Raw genomic sequence first — 21,123 nt, 5'->3', positions numbered from 1 at the left:
CAGATCATTGGACCACTAGGGTCTTCAACCTCTCAGACCCCAAGCAGGGGGTCCAGGTCCAGAAGAAGACAGCAAAAATGGGGAGACAAAGAAACAAGCCCCAAAGGAAAGAAAAGGAGCAATTGCCAGAGAAGGAACTAAATGAAATGGAGGCAGTCTATCAGAGAAAGAATTCAGAGTAATGGTTATAAAGATGCTCAACCATTTAGATAAGAAATTCACTAACATGAGTAAGAATCAAGAGGAAATGAAGAATGACTTAGCTGCAATAAAGAACACAATGGAAGATTTTAACAGTAGTCTAGAAGAAGCTGAAAACAGAATCAGTGAGTTAGAAGACAGGGTGGAAAAAAAACCCCAATTTGAACAGCAATTAGGAAAAATATAAAAAGCAGGAGGAGAGTTAAGGGAGCTTTGGAACATGAATGAAGCAATATCTGCAAAGTAGGGGTGCCAGAAGGACTAGAAGAGGAGCAAGGAATAGAAAACCTAGTTGAAGAAATAATGACAGAAAATTTCCCTGACGTGGGAAAGAAAAATGTCACACAAGCACTGAGTCCCAAACAAGACAAACCCAAAAAGATTCACACCAAAACACATCGTAATTACAATGGCAAACATTAACAACAAAGACAGACTCTTAAGGGCTTCAAGAGAGAAACAGAAAGTTACCTACAAGGGAACTCCCATTAGACTATCAAATGATTTCTCAACAGAAACACATCAGGCCAGAAGGGAATGGAATGAAGTGTACAAAGTGATGCAAAGCATGGGACTGTATCCAAGAATACTCTATCTAGCAAAGCTGTCATTCAAAATTGAAGGTGAAAGCAGGAGCTTTGCAGACAAAAAATGACTAAGGGAGTTTATTACCACCAAGCAAGTAATGCAAGAAATGCTAAAGGGACTGTTGTAAAAAGAAGAAATAGGAAGGGAAGAAGGAACACAGGCATAAAGAATAAAAATGGCAACAAACAAGTACCTATCAATAATAACCTTAAACGTAAATGGATTAAATGCTCCAATCAAAAGATATAGGGTGGCTGAATGGATAAGAAAACATGACCCATATATATGCTGTCTATAAGAGATCCACCTCAGAACAAAGGACTCACACAGACTTAAAGGGATGGAAAAATATTTTTCAGGCAAATGGAAGTGAGAAAAAAAGCTGGAGTAGCAATATTTATATCTGACAAAATAGACCTAAAAGTGAAGTCCATAACAAGAGATAAGGACACTTCATAATATTAAAAGGATCGATACAACAACAGGATATAACTCTGGTAAACATATATGCAACCAATACAGGATCACTCAAATACATTAAAAAAATTATTCTGGAAGATATTAAGGGAGAGATCTGACAGCAATATAATCATAGTAGGGGACTTTAATACCCCATTGACGTCACTGGATAAATCTTCTAGACAAAAAATCAACAAAGAAACAGCAATCCTAAACGACTTACTAGATCAGATGGAACTAATTGACATCTTCAGAACATTTCACCCCAAAGCTACAGGTTATACATTCTTCTCAAGTGTGCATGGGACATTTTCAAAAATAGACCACAGATTAGGAAATAGGCTAAGTTTCTTCAAATTCAAGAAGATTTAAATCCTATCAAGCACTGTTTCAGATCACAATGGCATAAAATTGGAAATCAATCAAAACAATAAAAAACAATCAAACACTTGGATGCTAAACAGCATGCTTTAAACAATGACAGGGTTACCAAAGAGATTAAAGATAAAATAAAATAAAAAAATTCACATTCTGGAAACAAATGACAATGAAAACACAAGCCAAAATCTATGGGACACAGTGAAAGCAGTCCTGAGAGGGAAGTTCATAGTACTACAGTCCTACATCAAAAAACGAGAAAACTAGTAATAAATTATCTAACTCTACAACTTAAAGAATTAGAAAGAGAGCAACAAGAAAGCCCAGAGTAAGTAGAAGGAAAGAAATAATACAGATCAGAGTGGAAATAAATGACATAGAGACAAAAAAACACAAAAACCCGCAAAAATGCACAACACGCCATAGCTGGTTTGGCTCAGTGGATAGAGCATCAGCCTTCGGACTGAGGGGTCCCAGGTTCGATTCCGGTCAGGGGCATGTACCTTAGTTGCGGGCACATCCCCGGTGTGGGGTGCGCAGGAGGTGGCTGATCGATGTTTCTCTCTCATCGATGTTTCTAGCTCTCTATCCCTCTCCCTTCCTCTTTGTAAAAAATCAATAAAAAATATATTTTAAAAAAATGCACAACAATACAAAAGATCAATAGAACCAAGAGTTGGTTCTTTGAAAGGATAAACAATATTGATGAACCTCTAGCCAGGTTAACCAAGAAGCAAAGAGAGAGGACCCAAATAAACAAAATCAGAAAGGAAAGAGGTGAAGTAACAACCAACCACACAGAAATACAAAGGAATGTGAAAAAATACTATGAACAACTCTATTCCAACAAATTTGACAACCTAGACTAAATGGACATATTCCTAGTAAAATACAATCTTCCAAAACTCAATCAGGAAGAATCAGAAAATCTGGATAGCCAATAACTACTAAGGAAACTGAAGTAGTAATCAAAAACCTTCCATCAAACAAAAGCCCTGGTCCTGAAGGCTTCACAGGGGAGTTTTACCAAACATTCAAAGAAGAACTAAAAGCTACCCTCCTCAGACTATTCCAAAAAATTCAAGAGGAAGGAACACTTCCAAGCTCTTTCTATGAAGCCAACATTACCCTAATCCCAAAACCAGACAAAGATGCTACAAAGAAAGATAATTACAGGCCAATATCCCTGATGAACATAGATGCTAAAATCCTCAATAAAATATTAGCAAATCGGATCCAGCAATACATTTAAAAGATCACCATGACCAAGTGGGACTTATCCCGGGGATGCAAGGCTAATACAATATCTGCAAATCAATAAACATGATACATCACATAAACAAACTGAAAGACAAAAATCACATGATCATATCAATTGTTGCAGAAAAAGCACTGGACAAAATCCAAAACCTTTCTTGATTAAAACTCTCAGCAAAGTGGGAACAGAGGACTCATATCTCAACATAATAAAAGCCTTATATGACAAACCTACTGCCAAAGTCACACTCAATGGGCAAAAACTAAAACCTTTTTCACTAAGAAAAGGGATGCCCACTTTCACCTCTCCTGTTTGACATAGTGATCACACAAGAAGAAATAAAAGGCATCCGAATTGGAAAAGAAGTAAAACTGTCATTATTCACTGATGACATGATATTGTACATAGAAAACCCCAAAGACTCCATTAAAAAAATACTAGTTGATTTAATAAATGAATTTGGCAATGTAGCAGGATACAAAATTAACATCTTGTATTGAAATCTATGGAATTTTTATACACCAATAATGAACTCACAGAAAGAGAAACTAAAAAATCAATCCCATTTACCATTGTGACAAAAAAATTAAGATACCTAGGAATAAACTTACCCAAGGAGGTAAAAGACTTGTACTCGGAAAACTATAGGATGTTGAAAAAAGAGAGAGGAAGATATAAACAAGTTGAAGGATATACCATGTTCATGGATTGGTAGAATCAACATCAGTAAAATGTCCATACTACCCAAAGCAATCTATAGATTCAACTCAATCCCCATTAAAATACCAAATGCATATTTCACAGACTTAGAACAAAAATTTATATGGAATAAAAAAAGACCCTGAAGAGCCGCAGCATACCTGAGGGGAAAAAAGAAACAGTTGGAGGGATCACAATACTAGACATCAAGTTATATTACAAAACAGCCTGGTACTGGTGCAAGAATAGACATATAGATCAATGGAACAGAACAGAGAACCCAGAAATCAACCCAAACCATTATGCTCAATATTTGACAAAGGAGGCAAGGGCATACAATGAAGTTAAGACAGTCTCTTCAATAAATGATGTTTGGAAAATTGGACAGATACATCCAAAAAAAATTAAACTTGACCACCAACTTGCACTATATACAAAAATAAACTCAAAATAGATAAAAGATTTAAATGTAAGACAGGAAACCATAAAAATCTTAGAAGAATCCATAGGCAGCAAAATATCAGATATATCTCCTAGCAATATGTTTACCAACACATCTCCTAGGACAGTGGTCGGCAAACTCATTAGTCAACAGAGCCAAATATCAACAGTACAACAATTGAAATTTCTTTTGAGAGCCAAATTTTTTAAACTTAAACTATATAGGTAGGTACATTGTTATTAACTTAATTAGGGTACTCCTAAGCTGGCCTTTGCTAAAAACGTCCTCAATCTGATTGAGGTAGTTCGCTGAGGTCGACCCCTTCCAACTTTCCCATCCACACTCATCTTGTATACTTGTTTCGTCTATCTCCTTTCCGAAAACCAACTTCTGCACATGGGCCACGAAGTTTCAATCGCACTGTACATGAGCCTGCACGTGGTATTTTGTGGAAGAGCCACACTCAAGGGGCCAAAGAACCGCATGTGGCCCGCAGTTTGCCAACCACGGACCTAGACACTTCTCGAAAGCAGACATACCGAAAGCCAAGAGACATATCAAAAAATGCTCAATGTCACTAATCATCTGAGAGATGCAAATCAAAACAACAATGAGGTACCACCTCACACCTGGCTGTCATCAACAAATGACAAGTGCTGGAGAGGATGTGGAGAAAAGGGAACTCTCATGCACTGCTGGTGGAAATGCAGACTGTTGCAGCCTCTGTGGAAAACAGTATGGAGTTTTCTCAAAAAATTATAAATGGAATTCCCATCTGAGCCAGTAATTCCACTCATAGGAATATATCCCAAGAAACCAGAAACACCAGTCAGAAAGAACATATGCACCCCTATGTTCATAGCAGCACAATTTACAATAGCTATGATTTGGAAACAGCCTAAGTGCCCATCAGTAGATGAGTGGATTAGAAAACTGTGGTACATCTACACAATGGAATACTATGCTGCTATACAAAAGAAGGAACGTTTACCATTTGCAACAGCATGGATGGACCTGGAGAGCATTATGCTAAGCAAAATAAGCCCATCAGAGAAAGATAAATTTCACATGATCTCACTCATATATGGGATATAATGAACAACATAAACTGAACAAAAATAGATCCAGAGTCAAAGTAACACTGAACAGATTATCCAACCTCAGGGAGAAGGCGGGGAGGGGGCAGGGGGGAGGGACAGTTTAGAGATCAACCAAAGGACCTGTATACAGGCATATTAGCATAGCCAATGGACATGGACACTGGGGTGGTGGGGGCTTGTCCTGGGGAGTGGGAGTGGCCGGGGCAGAATCAATCGGTTCGGGGGGGGGGGGAAGGAGACATATGTAATACTTTAAACGAAAATAAAAAAATAATTAAAAAACGGTGGTACATCTACACAATGGAATACTACGCTGCTGTAAAAAAAAATAACTCTTACTATTTGCAACAGCATGGATGAAACTGGAGAGCATCATGCTGAGTGAAATAAGCCAGTCAGAGAAAGACAAGTATCACATGATCTCACTCATTTGTGGAATATAATGAACAGCATAAACTGATGAACAAAAATAGATCCAGAGGCATAGAATCATCGACCACGAAACCTCAGAGGGAATGCAGAGGAGGGTGGGTGTTGGAGGGAGGGAGGTGGTAAGAGATCAACCAAAGAACTTGTATGCATATAAGCATAACCAATGGACAGAGACAATGGGGAGGTGCAAGCTGGGAGAGGCCAGGGGTAAGCTGGGAGAGGACAATGGGGGGAAAGGGGGACATATGTAATACTTTCAACAATAAAGAATTAAAAAAAAAGACTCAAAGCACCCAGATATTGCAGGTCAGGCAAAGAATCAAAGCACCCAGAGTCCAGGTCTGGCAAGGATTCAGTGCACCCAGAGAGCCACCTCTGCCTGCAGGCTGATTGCTAGTCTCAGTCACATGAGCTTCAGGCTGTAGACCTCAGCAGGGCATATACTCCACAGGGTGTGGCAAGAGGGTTTTCAATGGGTGGGGCAATTGTTTCCCTACCCCCTCACCCTAACTCTCCTGGAAAAAGCTGTTGATGGGAAAGCTTTGCCTGAGAAAGTTGTTTCTGCAGCATGAAGGAATGACTCAGCACAGTGATCCCCACAGCTGTCCTCTCAGCTCTCTCCCCAGAGCCACCAACCCCAGACTCTCCTCACGCAGCTCTAGTCCACTCTTCCCTCCCTCTGCTGGAGCCTACAGTGAACAGCTACAAATGGAATTTAGAGAGTTGGCCCTTCAAGGGGGGCCTGTGTTTCTAGCCCTCTCTCCCTGCGGGACAGAACCCCTGCTGCTTTTCACGGCCAGATTTCCCTGGGCACCTTTCCCGTTTCTGTTACTCTGGGCTTAGGCACCCAGCTTGGGGTTTAGACCCCAGACCTCTAAGGGGAACCCCCCTCCCCCAGCTAAGATATCCCTCCAGAACTTCAGCTGCTGCCCGTGGGAGCCTAGCCATCCCTCTCATGCCTCCACACTTCCCACCCATCTCCATGTGGCCTCTGCTTTACATTCTTGGTGATACGGCTTCTCTCCGGCTAGTCTTCAGTTGGTTATTTAGGATGATTTTTCTATATTTTAGTTGTAATTGGTCCTGGGAGAGTGTCAGCATAGCTTCCACTTAATCCTCCACCATCTTGGAATCCCTAGACTACTTGAGTTTTTTAAAATCATGTGCACATATTTCCTTAATTTAAGAATTTGAAAGTAACAACTAGAACAAACCCAAGAATCCCCAGACTGGCAGCCCCTGGGATGTCCGCAGGTCCTTCTTTGCTCAGCACTTTCTTTGCAGAGCAAATAAAATGTGTGCGGCTGCTCCACCAAGGCCTGTGTGGAGGCCCACCAGCCCCTCACCCCGTGCCTCGGAGACCGCTGGGGTGAGGGTGGTGCACCCTTTCAGACCGGAACCTCCTCTGCCAATTGCTCCTCTACAAGCGCTGGCTTTTCCTCCGCTGGCCGGCCCCCATCTTTCATTTCCTCAAAGCAGCACTAGGGCACGTTGTTGCTTATCGCTATTTTTTCTCCAGGAGACCTAGGGTCAGACACAACTTCTAATTCAATAGTCAGATGTCCCTGTGCCCAGACCATCATGCCGCCGGTCCACGGGCGTGGCTCACCTGCTGCGGCCCTCGGTGGGGGCCCTCCGTGGGCTGGAACCGGGGCATGGGCCTGCTCCCCTCCGCAGCATGCCTGGGTGTGGAGGAGTCAGTCCTGGCTGCATATGAGAAGCACCTGAGGAGGCTGGGAGGGGGAGGGCGGGAGCGGGGTTGGTGCGGGGAGCTAAAAGAGGATGGGGGCGGGGGCGGTGTCATTGGAGGGAAAAACAGCGACTCTGTAATACTTTCAACAATACAACTAAGAAGAAAAAATGCACCTGAGAGCCGAAGTACCCGCAAGGCCGCCCCGCCCCCAAGTCCTGTTCCTAATGTATTCCGTCCAGGGAGAGGCAGCTGTGTGCGCTAGGAACATCCCAGCTGATTCCAATGTGTAGCCGAAGGAGAACGCGGGCTCTGCGCTCTGCAGGTGCCAGGAAGCAAGCCCCACATTCCTGTATATATTTTACTGTGCAGATAGTTGGACTTTTTGTTTTTCCCTCTTTTTCCAGACCATGCAGCCCCTCAGACTGCAGCCTGACTGTAAAAGAACACTCTCTCCCTTTCTTCTTTGTGCACGTACACATAGGCAGGCCTGCAAGACGCGGACCAGGCCACATGTATTGTTCTGCATTGTGCTTCTATCACTTGACTTCCCTTTATGGCTGCAATAAAGACCTATTCAAGGACCACATAATATTGCATTGTTAAGCAGACACCATAAAGTGCTTAACCATATTTTCCTATTGATGTCATTTGGGGTTTTTTCCTAATATTTTGCTATTGCTAATTATGCTGCAGTGAACATTTCACGTGGGTGTAAATTCCTCAGAAGTTGTGCAAATATTTCCAAAGTGCAATCACCAAGGTTAAAGGATGTGTAGATCAAAAATTTTTACAGTGTTGCAAAAATGCTCTCCATTTAAATGGCACAGCAGTTCACTCTCCCACCAAGAGTTTGTTGAAGTATCTCCTTTCCCATACTCTCACCAACATTCTTATAGTCAATCTTTTTACTATATGCTAATCTGCTAATCTTGCATTGTTTCAGTTTGCATTTCTCTAATTACTAGCGAAGTTAAGCATCTTTTTGTTAGTACAGTGGGGCCTTGACTTACGAGTTTAATTCATTCCGAGACCGAGCTCGTTAAGGAGCTCGTTAACTCAAATTACTCTGTCAACTCAATGCAAAAAATCAGCCGAGAGACAGCTGGTATCTCAAAAACTCGTTAGTCGGGACACTTGTAAGTCAAGGCCCCACTGTACTCTGTGTTTCTTCTGTGAATGGCTGGTTAATAGATTTTTGATGACTGGAAGATGCAGTGTACTCCCCCATATTCCTCTCCCTCTTTTTCCTTATTATAATAGATCTGTAATATTATCCCATCAATTCTTGACTTATTCAAAAGAATGGAGGGAAGCAGAGTATGCATAATTCAAAACTTGAGAAAAGCACGGTGCCATTTATATTAAGATTTTAAATGTTTGCTAGAGTGAAGAAACCTTTCTTACAAGTCCCTGGCAGACTACTCCTGACATTACATTGGCCCCAATGGAATCGTCCCATGCCCTCTGCTGGGAAAGAGGCAGTGGCAGGACCATGAAATTCCCCTTATTGATTTGATCTGCTCTGGGGTCAGAGAGAGACCTGGCTACCTCTGAAGCATGCCCAACACCTAACAAAACTGAGGAAGGAGGAGGGCAGCGGCTATTTCCACTCAACAGTGAGTGATGATCAACAGTGTGTGCCACCGCCACATGTATTTTTAAGGATTCATAAGGTGTATCTTTAAGATCCAATCTTAAATTAATATGTAAACCATCCAATTAAACATATAAAAATAGCAACTTTGAAGTTTGCAACCTGGGAACTTAGCATTACAAAGGAAGGGCAGTGCTATGTCTTGTTATTTTTAAAATTTTTTTATTGATTTTAGAGAGAGAGGAAAGGAAAGGGAGAGAGAGAGAGAGAGGAAAACATTGATGGGTTGCCTCCCACGTGCACCCTGACTGGAGATCGGACCCACAACCTGGGCATGTGCCCTGAGCGGGAATGGAACCGGTGACCTTTTAGTGTACAGGACGACACCCAACCAACTGAGCTACACCGGCCAGGGCTATCTGATCATTTTAAAGTTAGGAGTATTAACTTTGAGTAAATAACTCAGCTTTAAAAGGAAAAAGCTGCGAAGAATGAGCATTCATAATCAATTCCCAAGCTCGAGAGAGATCACAACTGACAATTAGGGCCTGTCCCCATCAGACACTCAAAGCAATATGACAAGAAGAAGGGCGATGAGGTGATCAGCCTTGGAGATCTCACAGGACCGTGGCTTTCGTCCTTGGCTCAATCGCAGAGCAGAGGGGGAGAAACCACCCTGTTCACAGTCCCCCTCCTCAATTTGGATCCCCAAGACGGAGGGTATCTGGTGTGGGAGTAGAGACAGAGGGGCAGGGAACCCCTTGATGACATTTTCCAAGCTGGTACTCTAAACAAGATTCTTAGCGTAACACGTTGAGAACATTATTTCTAAGAACTTGGAGGTGTAGCTGTACGCCTGCTTTGCCTACTTCCTGAGATTCTGGCATAATATCGTTATACCCGTGTGGGTGTGAGATGTCAGTGGGAGGCTCCCTGAAGCACTCATGCTCAACCCTCCTTTATCCCCCTGCCTTGCCCCCCAAAGACACACAGATACCAATATCCCAGGTTACCTCCCAGGGCCTCACCCCAGGTGACTTACTCCTGGTGCTCCAACCTGGTTTGTCTGTTCCACAGACTTAGTTGCTGACCAAGGCTCTAGTTAGAACCAAGTGTGCAGGAATGTTCTTCATTCCAGGAAGTCAGTCCCAATTTATTCACATGCTTGGAAATGTGTCAAAATCTTTCTGGAGCTGAAGGAGCCAAGAATGAATGGCTGTTAAACCACTCGCACCCTCCCAGTTTGGGCTCGTCACCGAGGTGTTTCCCTCCTTAGCTCGTCATAGCAGGCAGATGGAGCCCTGTGACATCTGGAATCTGTCCTTGTCATCACGAGGCAGCGTTGGAGGCCAGGACAGAGACTTGAAAAGGAGGAATGGCTTTAGTTTGGTACGCCAGGTCACAAAGACCTGGGCGTTTTTTAAGGATGTCAGAATGAACTTTTCTGGAACTCCAACTCCCCCATATGCCCTCACCCTCATATCTTTATATCTGGGTGTTTGGTATGAGGCTCACTGGGTGCCCTGGATGGGCAGGCGTTGGCCACAGACATAAACCTAGGAGGGCCATCTTGGCTCCCCAATTATGCCCCCTCTGCTCCCACCTGTCCAGGAGCTTCTCCTCCTAAGGTGTGAAATATAAGGACAGTAGGTAGCGTAGGATTGTTGAGAAGATCAAGGTCACTGAGATAAAGTGTAGAAGGCCTTAGCGCAGTGGTTCTCAACCTTCTGGCCCTTTAAATACAGTTCCTCATGTTGTGACCCAACCATAAAATCATTTTTGTTGCTACTTCATAACTGTAATGTTGCTACTGTTATGAATCCTAATGTAAATATCTGATATGCAGGATGGTCTTAGGCGACCCCTGTGAAAGGGTCATTCGACCGCCAAAGGGGTCTCGACCCACAGGTTGAGAACCGCTGCCTTAGCGCAATGCCTGGAACACGCAGAGCACCCATAAATAGTAGCAATCGCTAGTATTGGTTTAGTAAATGATGCGGACTTAGCAATTAGTTTGTCCACCAAATTTGCATAATAGCATACATTTTTTAAATAGAATACAGCTATATTTATTTACAGAATCCTCTAATTCATTGCCTTACTCTTCAAACTGGCCCCGTTCCCTATTAAATTCAAATGAGTGCAGTTTTTGATATACAGGTAGCCTAATGGGGCTCAGAGCCAGGCCATGCCTCCCCCTCCCCACCTCCCTGCATGCTATGCGGTCAGTGCAGTGTGGCTGACGTGACCAGCAAGTGACCACAGACGTCTCCCCGTCCTAACCCCGGGATCCTGTGTCTGCAGTCACTTCTTGTTGTTCGGGAAGTTGTAGCACATGTCACGCACTTGAGTCCACTTCCATTGGACAGCCTGTCTTTCCCCACAGGCTGTGAAGCGGTTCTTGAAGCAAGAGTGCAAGTGCCACGGCGTGAGTGGTTCCTGTACGCTGAGGACGTGCTGGCTGGCCATGGCCGACTTCAGGAGGACGGGCGACTACCTGTGGAAGAAGTACAACGGGGCCATACAGGTGGTCATGAACCAGGACGGCACTGGCTTCACTGTGGCCAACAAGAGGTTTAAGAAGCCAACGAAAAATGACCTCGTGTATTTTGAGAATTCTCCAGACTACTGTATCAGGGACCGAGATGCAGGTAAGTTGAAAACACTTTACTCACTGCACGTAATTCTCCAGCGGTCAGCACTGCCCAGGTAAAGGCAGTTCTGTGTTTTCAGCTCCCCAGTCCTGTGAGTGCAGCTGCTGCCTTCAGGCGCAAAGCTCATGTTCTTATCATTCATATTTAAAGTGCACAAAGAGCTCTCCTAAGATGCTGGAGAAATGGGAACCCAACAAGAATGTTTGTGGCAAAAAGTCAAAATACGGCCCCAGCCGGTTTGGCTCAGTAGATAGAGCGTCGGCCTGCAGACTGAAGGGTCCCAGGTTTGATTCTGGTCAAGGGCACATGCCCAGATTTCAGGCTTGATCCCCAGTGGAAGGCATGCAGGAGGCAGCTGATCAATGATTCTCTCTCATCATTGATTATTCCCTCTCTCCCTCTCCCTCTCCCTCTCCCTCTTCTTTCCTCTCTGAAATCAATAAAATACACCTTTAAAAAAAGTCAAAATATGCAGATTAGGAAAATTCTCCCGCCTGGACAAAACTGGAGTTGGTGGGTTAACTCGCACTATGTATAGCATCCCAGCGCCTTTCCTGTGGTTCTGCAGCCGAGAGGAGGATAGCTTTGCAGGGTATGTGCCCCTTTGCAGATCTGACCTCTGGGTCCCAGGGCTTTCAAGTTTGCCCGTTTTTGAAATCTGCCGTACTTCACACTCCTTTGCGCTTTCCACTATGCTCAGAAGTTGCCAAATACTAGAGAAGGAATTCAGCCCACTGGCTTGGCTGCCGGTGGGCGATGGATGAGGGCTGTGTAAGAGGCACTTCGGCTACTGAGGCCACACCTCCCCTTGCACACAGCACCTTTTCTCTTTGAACCCACTCAGGAGCAGCTCCGTCAGCCTCAGCACAGCTGCCCCCTGGTGTGTTTTGCAAGTGCGCTGTGCCCCCTTCTCACCCCTCCTGGTTCGCACTGAACTCCAGGCTTAGCACAGTCTTTGCAAAGAATCTGGTACAAAATAAGAACGAGTACAAGTGGACAGGAGGTGATAGGGAGCCCACAGCCAACTTTGGCTCAAGCCAACTTCTGAGACTTAGTAGGGAGCCCATGATCAGAAAAACATCCTTGAATGTCAATTCCCAGTTTGTTTTTCATTCCAAAGTAATTGCAAAGGAGCCAGTAAAACAGTGCAGACGGCCCCCAGCTCCTAACCTTAGACTGACCAAGAAGCACGATGACCAGGAATGTCACCAGAAGTCCAGGCCTCTTCTTTGACCTGAGAGGTTGCATTTCCTTCCTGGTTGATGAGCTAGCTCTTTGCAGCACTTGAGCAGGTTCGTACATGCAGTCTCTGAATTAATAGCTACCAAGCGGAGGGCCCGCTGCTGTGCCCTGCAGCATTCCTGACGAGCTTGGGGACCTCTAGCAAGTCTTCCTTCCTGCTGCGCCACAGTTTGAGCAGAATCCCCATGAAACCTGTGCTTCGATACAGATTGTCCCAGAGGTTGTGTCCTTCTCTGCTGTTAAGTAGCTGCTTAATCTCAGGGTCCTGGGACAGACCCTGGGGATAATGCTATTGGGATCATTTTAGGAACTACCCATTGACTCCTGTGTGCCAGGTACTGCACATGCGGTTTTATTTCATCCTTTGAGCCACCCTATGACATCAGTGCATTGGAACTGGTTTCCTTAAAAAAAAAAAAGAGAGAGAAGAAGGAGAAGGAAGAAGGAAGAAGGAAGAAGAGGGTGGCTTCTGGTTGATCAACCAAGATCCAAATTCTCAGCTTATGTTTTAGTCAGATAAGCAGCCCTAGATGTCATCGTTCCCATTGTACACGTGAGAAAAGGGAAGGACCAGCTCAGGACCTCATTGGTCTTGGAGGGAAGAGATGTCTGGCTGGCTGACTCCATGGCCTGTGCTCTTGACCCTGACACTATAACTTGTCCCTACCTGTCTCCGAGGGCGTGCACGTGAACAGGCCTTGTGAAGCAAAAACCTCATTTCAAAAGTAAGAGGGCCTGCTTCCCTGGGACTTCGTTTCTATTTTGTTTTGTTTTGTTTTGATTGAAGCAGTTTGCACAGTAAAGTAAACAGTTATGCTTGATGATCGCTTAACTGCCTCCTGGATATTCAGTGACAAAGACCTTACTTTCTCTTCCTCACGAGGAGATTGGGCAACTTCAGGACACTGTTATTCTTGCACACGTTGCTTTTCCTACTCCCTATATTAGAACACAGTTCTGTTTCTTGATCCTAAAATAACAAACACATCCGCAGCACCTGCCATGTGTTAGGGCTTGGTCTACATTCTCTCCTTGACTCTCATGGGAAGTCTATAAGGTGGGTATGTTATTATCCCATTTTATGGGAGAGGAGACTGAGGCTCTGACAGACAGGTTATGGATTTTGCCCAAGGACCCTCAGTTAGTAAGAGGCAGGCAGAGCAGGGATCTGCACCTGAATTCATTCATTCTTGTAATCACGTTACTCTGCCTCCAGATGTGCCAGCCACAGAGCACACTGCCGCAGTGCGACTTTCTGAGGGAAGCGATATAACTTATTCATTCTCTTCATTTACTTCTCCCTAAACTCATTTTAGCTTAGCTGACTTGCAAATATGTGAACGGTTGGTGTTGATTAATCAGGAGCCACCCTGTTACAGTTGTTTTTTTTTAAGTAGTTAGTTCCAATGTACTAGATCAGAATTCCAGTAACATTCCTAGATTATTCATAAGTTACCTGAACTGTACTTAATGCCTTTTGAGCTGAACCTAAGAAAATGCCAAAGTCATCCATGCAAACCTTGCAATATTTATTTGTAATTCTCTTTTTTCCTTTTTTTAAAAATATATTTTTTATTGGTTTCAGAGAGGAAGGGAGAGGGTGAGAGAGATGGAAACATCAATGATGAGAGCGAATCATTGATTGGCTGCCTCCTGCACACCCCCTACTGGGGATTGAGCCTGCAACCCAGGCATGTGTCCTTGACCAGAATCCAACCCAGGACCCTTCAGTCCGCAGGCCAATGTTCTATCCATTGAACCAAACAGGCTAGGGCTGTAATTCTCTTGATTGTAATTCTCGATGATTGCTTTGGTGATTCGGGGTGTTTGTTCATGCAAGCAAAAGTGCAGATCAATGGCAGAGTATACTTTTCATATTTGGAGTCATGTACAAATAGCCACATGGATAAGATGCAGATTTCCCCCAAGAAAGCTTGCTTCAACCCACACAGCTGCTAAAGGATTTATTTGCACCTTTCTGTGTGATCTGTGGCCTTCCAAAGACGAGGCTTTATCCTCGCCATAGTGTGCATCCGAGCAAGTCAGTCAAAACAGTCATGGAAGTGTGTGGTTCAGGATCATCCTGGAGTGGCTCCTAACTTCTCTTTGTAGAGGCAGGGAGCTGTGACAGAATCTGAGACCTGGGAGAAGGGGGATTCTGTCATCTAACTCACATTGGCATTCCTCCTCTAAGCTCTGCTCTCTCATCATGAAAGAAGGTTTGGGGTCAAGGCTAAGATCCTTGCAGCATGCAGGTGTCACAGAGTGAGCACACCCCCAAGGGACCCTTCCCTTCACTAGACTCTTACTACGTTAGGGACAGCCTGTTTTCTGGTAAAGGAAACTCCCACATTAGTCAGAAGTTTGCAGTAAACTTTAAATCAATCAAAGTATATATAGACTTAAAAATTTTTTTTTCTCTATTAAAATTAACATACCCTTCCCCTAGAGTACATCGCTTACCACCCAATCTGTTTGCTTGTGGTCATATTGTTTTATTTTGCTCTTTGTAATATCAGGCACATTTAATATTCAACTTATCGGGCACCTTCTACTCGCCAGCACAGGGAACGCAATGGTGGTGAGCAGGTTGAAGATGGTCAAGTAATAGATACTTGGAACTGAATGCCTTTCCTCTTGTTGGTTAGCACCTGCTTCCTGTTCAAATTAACTCATGAGTTGCATGGAGTGAGTCGGCTTGTTTTGTCATTGTGGCTTGTGGAGTGGATCAAGTCCACAGCCTAGTCCACTATTTTCCAAAGTGAGGTCCTTTCCAGAGATAATATTGAACTAAAATCTCAGGACATTGTTCCTGACGTCCTGTAAGCATTTCGAACTTAAACACATCAAGTAATGTAGGTAATCCATGACTCCTGATTTTTCCATAATTATTAGGTAAGAAGAAATCCAGGGAGACATGATTGGGGGGCGGGGGAGGGAATTCTTTTATTTGTAAGACAAAGAAGGAAAAGGTTTTTTATTTGAGGATCTCTAGATAAATGTCACCCCCCCAAAAATAGCCCCCACCCTGGCTTGCCTAGTGTCAGAGGGTGTTCTTTCACCTCCAGACCCTGCATTTTCAGAAACCCTCTTTACTGTGAGTAAGCACGTTAAAATGGTTTCAGCCTTCACAGCTTTCCCTGGAATCAGTTTGACAGAGGTTATCAAGTCAGCCTTGCAGTGAAGTCCTGACATAATGATACCAGGACAAATTTCGACAAGAATTGCAGAAGGGTGAGTCAAGACCCTGAGGTATTCCTGGGTGCAGAAAGATGCAGACCCCAGGTGGGGAAGGGAGGGAGATGCTGGGTGGATTCCTACTCAGAGTCAGACCCTGAGCTACATACCTTGTGCGAATTTTCTCTGAATCTTCATGGCAGTTCTCTCTATTTATAGAAAAGGAAACGGAGGCTCTGAAAAGCCACGTAACTTGCCCAAGAGTTTGTGGCCTGTAATGGTAAACAAAACGAATTAATAAAAATCAAAACAGAAATCCATACTCCCCTTACTCCACCACTTTACTTCCTGAATTTGGGGGTGGGGGGGAGGGGAGATCTGTCTAATAAAGAGACAGCATGAGGACCCGGGGACATCATGGAATGAGGTGCCTACAAAGGCGGGGGCGGGGGGGCGTGGAAAGTGGTTGGGCTCAACTTCACCCACACTTGGCCCAGGTTGCCTTGACTGCCCTGTCAGTTACAAGCCCTTCAAGTTTTGAAGAATGGTAATACTGTTAGTAATTCCTAAGAAATGATCGGCTCAAAAATAGATTAAGGAAGATATTCTTATGGCAACAACAGTAAGAGACCTTTTTCCCGAGTCCTCTATTGAAAACGGAGTGCTCTGATGTTCGACTATAAATACTCCCCTTGATGTGAAGAGCATGGACAGCCGCGTGAGGCTGCGCATGTGACATTCTGCAGGCCATACGGGAGGCTAGGTCTGCACGCTGGGCTTCTGGGATGGGTATGCTGGCAGTTCTGTGTTATCTGCTCCAGTTATTGCCCCAGGCGTCCATAAATCAAAGAAGCTCTTAAGTCAGAGATAGGTTCATCTCTCACGAAGGAATGCTGCTATCCTCGCAGAGCAGCGTCTGCACCTAATCACTGGCCACTTTCACTGGTTATGATATACAAGCCCTGACCTGGGCGGGAGGTCACCCGGAGGTCTCCTCATCAGCCAGAGGAAGGAAGCAGCCCTCCACCCTTCTCCAGTCAAGTTCAAAAAACAAATGGAGTCTGCGGTTGTGTAACTAACTGGTCATCCCACTAAACGCCCGGTACCTGGCTGACAGCTGTAGGCTGTGAATGGGAGAAGTGTCCGGGTATCGAGGGTTTTCCTCACATAAATCATATTTGGCCAACAGCTTAGAACCCACGGAAACACAATGCCAATGGTGGTTTACAGAGATTGGTGTTCTAGACGTGCCCTTTGGGGTGGCCAGGTCTGCAGAACCTCTAAATGCTATGACTGTGACCCGATTAAAAACAAGGGAACAACATGAGAGCAAATAGCAATGGGTGGGCCTTGTTTTGATATTAAATGCACAGTTAATATCCTAAGTTTGATCAACTTAAGTACATCTTAAGTTCCACCAGTATATCTTAAGTTCCTCAGTTTTCATAGGACACATATTTATTGAGCCCCTTCTATATGCTAAAACACCCCATTCTCTTGATTTTCCTCCTGCCCCAACAACTGGCTTTCCTCAAGTTCAATTGCTAGTTTCTCCTCTTCTACTTCTAAATTCTGAAGTTCTGGGATGGTGAACACACAATACAATATACAGATGATGTATTATAGAATTGTGTACCTGAAACCTATATAATTTTGTTAATCAATGTCATCCCCATACATTCAGTCAATCAATAAAGTCTGAGCATCTGCAGGACTCAGACCCACCCTCTTCTCTCTGTTTTTTCTTCCTGGGCGGTCTCCTCCATTTCACTGCTATTTCAGTCTTCCTCTCTGTCCTCTCTCCTCTTCTTGTATCCAATTCCATTCTTAACAGTTCCCCTCAGCTTGCTCACATTTCTATCAACCTGCTTCTGGTCACAACTGAATTCTTGGTTTTTCCCACTCCCAAAACTTGTTTTCCTCAGGTTCCTCTTCTCAGAAAATGGCACAACCATCTGCTCCTTGGTCAAGCAAGTCCGTTGTTAACTACTTTCTCATTTCCCTCTCCTCCTAGACTGTATCCAGGATCTGTCTGCTTCTCTACTTGTTCTTTTATTCATAGCATGTGCCACACATTTTATTTCATTTGTTTAAATGTTTTTTTTGTTAACCTGCTTGTCCCACTTAACTCTGATTTCATGACGACAAGAACTATATCAGCTCACCACTGGACCCCCAGCACCTACCATTCATCATGTGTTGAATTGAGTTGAATGGCAAGATAGAAATGACATAAAATACATTGATCAAAATGGCAACTGAATTCTTAGTTATGTTGATACAGTGGCATAGCTTAAAGCTAACTTGATTTTTTCTACAGGCACATCTTGATTGCTTTGAGTAAGCACATCTTCACTCATCACTGATTGCTTTGTAATATACAGCTTATGAAAATTCCTATTTAAGCTTAAGTTAAGCGTTAAATGGAGTTTTTCCTCATATTCAAGTGCATGAGTGGAGCATTTACAGAGCTGAAGCTGTTGTTGGCTGCCCATTTCCCTGGATGAAGTAGAAAGTCCCAAATGCAGCGGCAGTCGATATCTATTGCTTTTAGCTGCCAACAAATATTCAATTCTTTTTCTCTTTGGAGGAGAGGAGCTTTTTTCATTTATTATTATCAGTGGGATTACTGGGTAGTTCATTTGATTGTATTGTTAGCATAAGCAAAAATATTTCCATCCAGTTCTGTTTTGTTATACACATGACCAGTAAATCTGTGATACTTTTCAGAATATAGGCTCACTAGAATTTCTGTATTTTTAGGATATGTTAAAAAGTGCCCTAATTTGAATTAATTGATAGTGGCAATCAGATTCAATTTGTGAAAATTTAAAAACAAAAAACTTATTTCTTTCAAAACAAACAAAAATTTTAGAAAAAGATAAATGAAATTTTCATTTTCTTCCTTTGATATATACTTTCAGCTACTCACAACAAAGAATTTACCAAATAGGCATTCTTTCTTTTAGAAATAGAGAAAAATTCATTTCTAATGACCTCATTAATGTGTTGCAGACAAAAGAATGATGTTAAAGTACTTTAAAATAATGTATTTGCTTAATTCGTCTAAACTTTCCCCTTAAAACCCATCTTGTGCTTGTGTGGTAAATCTCTTCTTTTAAAATGCATTTTTTTAAAATATATATTTTATTGATTTTTTACAGAGAGGAAGGGAGAGAGATAGAGAGTCAGAAACATCGATGAGAGAGAAACATCTGAGAGAGAAACATCGATCAGCCGCCTCCTGCACATCTCCTACTGGGGATGCCCCTGACCGGAATCGAACCCGGGACCTTCCAGTCTGCAGGCCGACGCTCTATCCACTGAGCCAAACCGGTTTCGGCTAAAATGCATATTTTTAAATGTGTACTTCCCGTTCCTGGGGAAAGAGCCCTGCACTGTGGATTAGCAGACTGGGGCTACCTTAGCCCTGGACAAACTAATTCTCTGTGTCTCTTAAGATGTGTTTCGCCTAGAAATCCCCAAGGTTCCTACAATTCAACAAATGAAGAGTTGTTTTAAATGAACTGTTAATTCATTTTACTGTTTGCAATAACAGAACCTTGATGCCGCAGACTCTAAGTTGTCATTTTAAAACCTATCATTTACAAATGTGCCACACTTTTTGTGTATGTTCTCTATCTATCAAGTGAGACCATTTGAATAGAAATAACCCGTTAGCTAGTCCACTCTCACCATTGCGCCTGAGGACTGGGTTGCTGCTCCCTGGAGAAGTGTGCCCTGATTTGGCAAGGGAAAGCTGATTTTAATTTTCTAAATTGTTTTAAATTTAATGCTTAGTAAATCAGGAAATATATGTTGGCCACCTGATCACTAGGCAATATATAGAAGAAATATAAGACCTAACCCCTGACCTTGGGGAAACAAGATGAATGAGAAATGATAAAACATTTCAAAACGGCATATGAGCTCCTTTGCGTGGCATGCGTTAAGGACTCAGGAGGTCAGCTGAGTGTGGAGCCGTCAGGGAGAGCTCTATGAAGGGCCTGACTCTCAAAGGAGGGGAAGATTTTCATTCTAAAGGAAGCAGAGGAGAGTCTGGAGCAGCAGATGAGAGTAACTCTTACGAACAGTCGGCAGATCTGTGGTGTCAGAGAGTCGCTCTGGTGAACAGTGAGAAGATGGCCTGGTGAGAGGACACAGGTGGGGCAGTGGGAAGTAACGTGGGTGGGCTAGTGAGTGCTGCTGTGGAGAGCCTGGCAGGGTCTGGCCTCAACAACTTCAATCTCACAGTGGCATTTGCTAATTTAATGGGACGTGCTTTCCTGTGCGGTCAAACTTTTCCTAGTTGTTATGCAAACATTAAGTAAAATCATCTGAGATAAGTGGAGACATAGCCTTTGCTAGCTGTACTTGGCAGTTTTTAATGCCGGGGAGGGTAAGCCTTGTGAGTAGATGAATGTGCGGTCTCCAACATTTGCTCTTTAACATTCTTTTCTTCCCTCAATAAATCTGTGTCATTAATGACAACGTGTAAGTCAACCAGAGGAGAAACAGCCTATTGGATGACGGGCTTAAGTGAATGTTGCTTTACACCCTAATGGTCAACATATGGGCTCCTGTCAGCCTGGAGGGGCAGGAATGTCCACAGACACAGGCCCATCCACAGAGAGCGCACCCTTCCTGCAGGTCCCGGAGGTGTGGGTCTGGGAACTATTAGCAAAGGCCCTCCATCCTCCTTGGCTGTCAGGAAGATGCATGTTGGTGGAGACAGAAATGTTTTTGTACGGGGAGCCCTGGCTCCATTTTTAATTTTATAGCTCTGGGGGTGGGATGCTTGATTCTGTAACGTTCCCTCAGCATCGCCCCACCAGAAGGACATGATGTGGTCACACACTGACGTGGCTTAGAAACTCCGATTCTTCCTCCTCCCTTTCCCCCTGCCTACGTGAGCTCTTGTGCAAGTCATGGCGAGGACAGCACCTACGGAGAGGGGAAGGGCAGATCTGCTTGGAACCCACGCCTCCCCACGGCACAGACGTTGCGGACTACCTGGGTCTTGTCGACACTGAGTCTAGGTGATCTCAGGACAGTGTGGTGTGCAGAGGACAGAAGGCGGTTGGGCTCGCTGAGCCCGAGTCTGCAGCCCTCTATCCGGGGACTAAGGAAATGCACGTAGGCAGTCCACACATCTGGGCATATGTCACAAACGCAAAGCAAAGGGAAGTCAGGGAAAGGAGCTTCC

General features: G+C 43.9%; 1 protein-coding gene across 1 annotated transcript in view; it reads left to right on the top strand.

The window, feature by feature from the left end:
• Positions 1 to 21,123, top strand: part of WNT2 (Wnt family member 2) — a 55,466-nt gene that overhangs the window by 26,819 nt on the left and 7,524 nt on the right. Inside the window, exon 4 of the mRNA XM_006100191.3 lies at positions 11,231 to 11,495. Within this exon, the coding sequence (XP_006100253.1) occupies positions 11,231 to 11,495 (265 nt within the window). The remainder of the gene's footprint in view (positions 1 to 11,230; positions 11,496 to 21,123) is intronic.

This window comes from Myotis lucifugus, unplaced genomic scaffold, assembly GCF_000147115.1.
Source record: "Myotis lucifugus unplaced genomic scaffold, Myoluc2.0 scaffold_301, whole genome shotgun sequence".
Taxonomy (NCBI): domain Eukaryota; kingdom Metazoa; phylum Chordata; class Mammalia; order Chiroptera; family Vespertilionidae; genus Myotis; species Myotis lucifugus.
Note: the sequence above shows the minus strand (reverse complement) of the source record. Positions and strands in the feature narration are given on the sequence as shown.